The sequence below is a fragment of the Nanorana parkeri genome, unplaced genomic scaffold, assembly GCF_000935625.1.
Source record: "Nanorana parkeri isolate BGI_ZX_2015 unplaced genomic scaffold, ASM93562v1 scaffold231, whole genome shotgun sequence".
Classification (NCBI taxonomy): domain Eukaryota; kingdom Metazoa; phylum Chordata; class Amphibia; order Anura; family Dicroglossidae; genus Nanorana; species Nanorana parkeri.
This window is the reverse complement of record NW_017306499.1, coordinates 790056-793156: the sequence shown is the minus strand read 5'-3', so window position 1 is coordinate 793156 and position 3101 is coordinate 790056. Positions and strand designations below refer to the sequence as shown.

The window sequence follows — 3101 nt, the reverse complement described above, 5'->3', positions numbered from 1 at the left end:
CTTAATCCCATCATGATGTAATATATCAGCTGCTGATAGACTTATTCGGATTCCTGAATTTTATTTCATTTTACTCTCCGAGGTAGGGAGGTAATACCGTTTATCTTATAACAAAAATATTTTAAAAACATACCATGAAAGGATAGAAGACCCCTAAAAATTGGAACATGAGTAAGTATAGTAAATGCTATCTAGTAATACAATGGTGGTGTGTGTGTGTTTGAGGGGGACGTCTTTCTGAGGGGTCAAGAAAGGTTTGTATTATGACCGACACAATTTTTCTAGATCATTTTGAGGTGGTGCTGTTCTTTTTCTTTGTTGGTCTAAGCACTAATGGCTGTCACTTATGCATTGTGAATTCTAGAGTAGTTTGGTGTGACGCTAGACCCGGTGATACTCTCTCTGCAAAAATGATTCATTGCAGAATGGTCAGCCAGGTCTTATTAAATTAGTTGTTTCACATAACTTTGTTGGGTGATAAGCATTTACAGATACCATACATATAGCTTGGTAACAACCATTAAAAAAAACATAATTTAGTCATGGTGAAACATGAATGAAAATATTCGAGCCATCCAGTCTGTGTCTTACACAACTTAATATGCGTAATTTCAAATCACTGTAAAAAAATAATGTCTTTGCCTTTTATCAAGTTTTGTTCCTTTAAAATGCAGAACTTATCTAAGACACAGTGTTAATCTATAGCAAAAAAAAATAGTAACACCTTGTTTTTTTTACAGTAAACATATATTTGTTTTGTATATGTATACACATATTGACAGTAGTTTCAAAGCCCCCTTCTCACCAGCATGCTGGTGGAATTGTTTGAGTAATTCTCATCTTATCCCAACGCATAACATAGCAGAGGTTAGGGGTGGATCTCGTCTTGGCTTGCAGTCAAGGCTGGTTGCTACAGTACTGTTGTCCATAGGTAACGCAAGGCATGATGACACCCTTTTGAAGAATTTTACAAAAGTGCTTCAGCAACTGTTCCATTTGTGGAATGCAAATACTGTTCAGGTAACAGGCAGTCCAGGACTTGTCAAATATCACTCTCAACCTGTTTGTGTGTGCTACAGTGCGTTTGTTCCATCTGTTCACAGTCCATGCTGACTTCACTTGTGTCCATACTGCAGTCTGAAATACTGTCTGAGTGGTCCATTTGTTCAAATCGTGTTGCCTGCAGAGTATTACTGCATCCCTCTGCAGGTATTAATAAATGTTCTTCTGAAGGAAGCATGCCATCCCCTCCAGAACAGAGAACGGAATCTTTGGCCTGTCGGATACAATTCACCCACTGCTGTTTGTTGAAAGTGTCATTTGCTTGCAGAGAGTGCGACTGTGTATGAGAGCCATTCTTGTAGCCTACTCGGAAAAAGTTTTTAACTGGAAATATAAACAGAAGGGGAAAAAGGTAAGCACATGGTTTAAGACATAAGTACGGTCAAAATGTAACACTCTATTCTAGTTTATAACTACGGAATATGAGTTGTAACATTTGCCTATCCTACATAATGAGCAAGGAGTCATCCATACCTGTAGTATTATCTATTATCCGAGTATAAAATGTAAAGCCAATGGAGTTTTATTGGAGCCAGTGACCCTAACGGCCGATGAAACTCCATTGGCTTTATCTTTTATACTTTGAAAATTTCAGGATGTGTGGTGCCCCCTTTTTGGTTCTCAGAGGTCCTATATGCAATCGAATTAGATATTATCCCACCATCGTGTGGGCAAAATATATTACATCTCATATCTGTCTCTATGCCTTTCTAAAGGATTTTCCCACAGTGGTTGATTTGCTCCATGTGTCAACCATTCCTAGAGCCTGGAAAGATGCAGCTGCTCAAACCAGGCTATCACATCATACATGGATTTCTAAATTTACAAAGATTCTTAATACAAAAGCTGAATGTAGAAACCTAGCATGGCTTCATGGAATCAAAAAAAAAGTTAGACTGCTCACAGCTATTCAGGCATTATGACCATCTCAATGGTGACAGCAGCAAATGGGTAGTACACTCTTCTATATAGAAAAGTGTAGGATCCTGCCTGCTTGCAAGTAACAAGTTGGTTAAATTTCTTGATTCCAGTTGTCTAGAAGCAGACCTTACCCCTGTTATTAAAGGAGAAATACACTCTTCCCCATAATTTGAGCCGACCTGTGACACTGCAGCTGCCACACGTCGGCTCTACTGATCGAGAACTGAGCGATCACATACCGCTGTTTTGCTCATTTCCTGATCTTCTCCTTGCAGAAAACTGGTGGCTGTCAGTCATCACTCCCTGCACGGACTCTCCCCTCCCCATTCCTCCATGTCCGGACCAGAACAATTTTTGTCCGTACCTGAAATGCATCCCAATGTATTCCTATGGTATTTCTGGGCTCTGTTCACACCAGTGCAGTCCTTTCCAGTGCGGGAATAAAGAAAATGCTGCATGCACTATTTGTTCTGGTCTGGAATGCACCAAAACGCATGCATACGCACTAGATTGCACCTGAAAGCTCATTTTTAAGCTAAAAAATGCACTGGAATGCGTCAGAAACGCATTAAAAACAGGGCAAAAACTCACTGCGCTTGCAGATCTGCTCCAGATCTGGTCCGAACATGGTGTGAACAACCCCTTACTCTTAAGCCCAGTTTCTAAGAATATGTATTCCTATACCCAAAAAGGTACATTAAAATATTTGAAAATTATAGAGTTTAATTAAGGTTTACAGGGTCATAAGAGTATCAGACTTACTTCTTTCATTGTTACTGAAAGCACCACGTAGAGACCCTGCAACACGAACTTCCCCATCCTGTAAATCGTCCAGTATGAGATCCTTTATAGGAATTGGCTGGCGGTAGATTTGGTAGTAAAGTTTGTCATTCTGTGTGATGGCTCTTGTAATAACTAAGACTTCTTGAAATAGGAACACATGGAATTTCTGGGAAAAAAAATGATTTGGCTAAGTAAAAGACAGATAGATCAATATTAGTTTCTTAGATGTACAACTCAAGTAAACAGAATGAAAAAGGCAATACAATAGTGAGGTCATTTAAATGTAATGACTCAAAGTGACCCTATGGTTTTCCCCTTGCAGAGCAAAGAAACAC

General features: G+C 39.2%; 1 protein-coding gene across 3 annotated transcripts in view; it reads right to left on the bottom strand.

The window, feature by feature from the left end:
- Window positions 1-965: 965 nt before the first annotated feature.
- ARHGEF3 (Rho guanine nucleotide exchange factor 3) overlaps window positions 966-3101 on the bottom strand; it is a 261754-nt gene continuing 259618 nt past the window's right edge. For all 3 annotated transcript variants that reach the window (XM_018556283.1, XM_018556284.1, XM_018556286.1), the window contains 2 exons: window positions 2746-2932; window positions 966-1386 (listed from right to left, as the gene is read on the bottom strand). In XM_018556283.1, the coding sequence (XP_018411785.1) occupies window positions 1043-1386; window positions 2746-2932 (531 nt within the window). In that variant the 3' untranslated portion in view covers window positions 966-1042. The remainder of the gene's footprint in view (window positions 1387-2745; window positions 2933-3101) is intronic.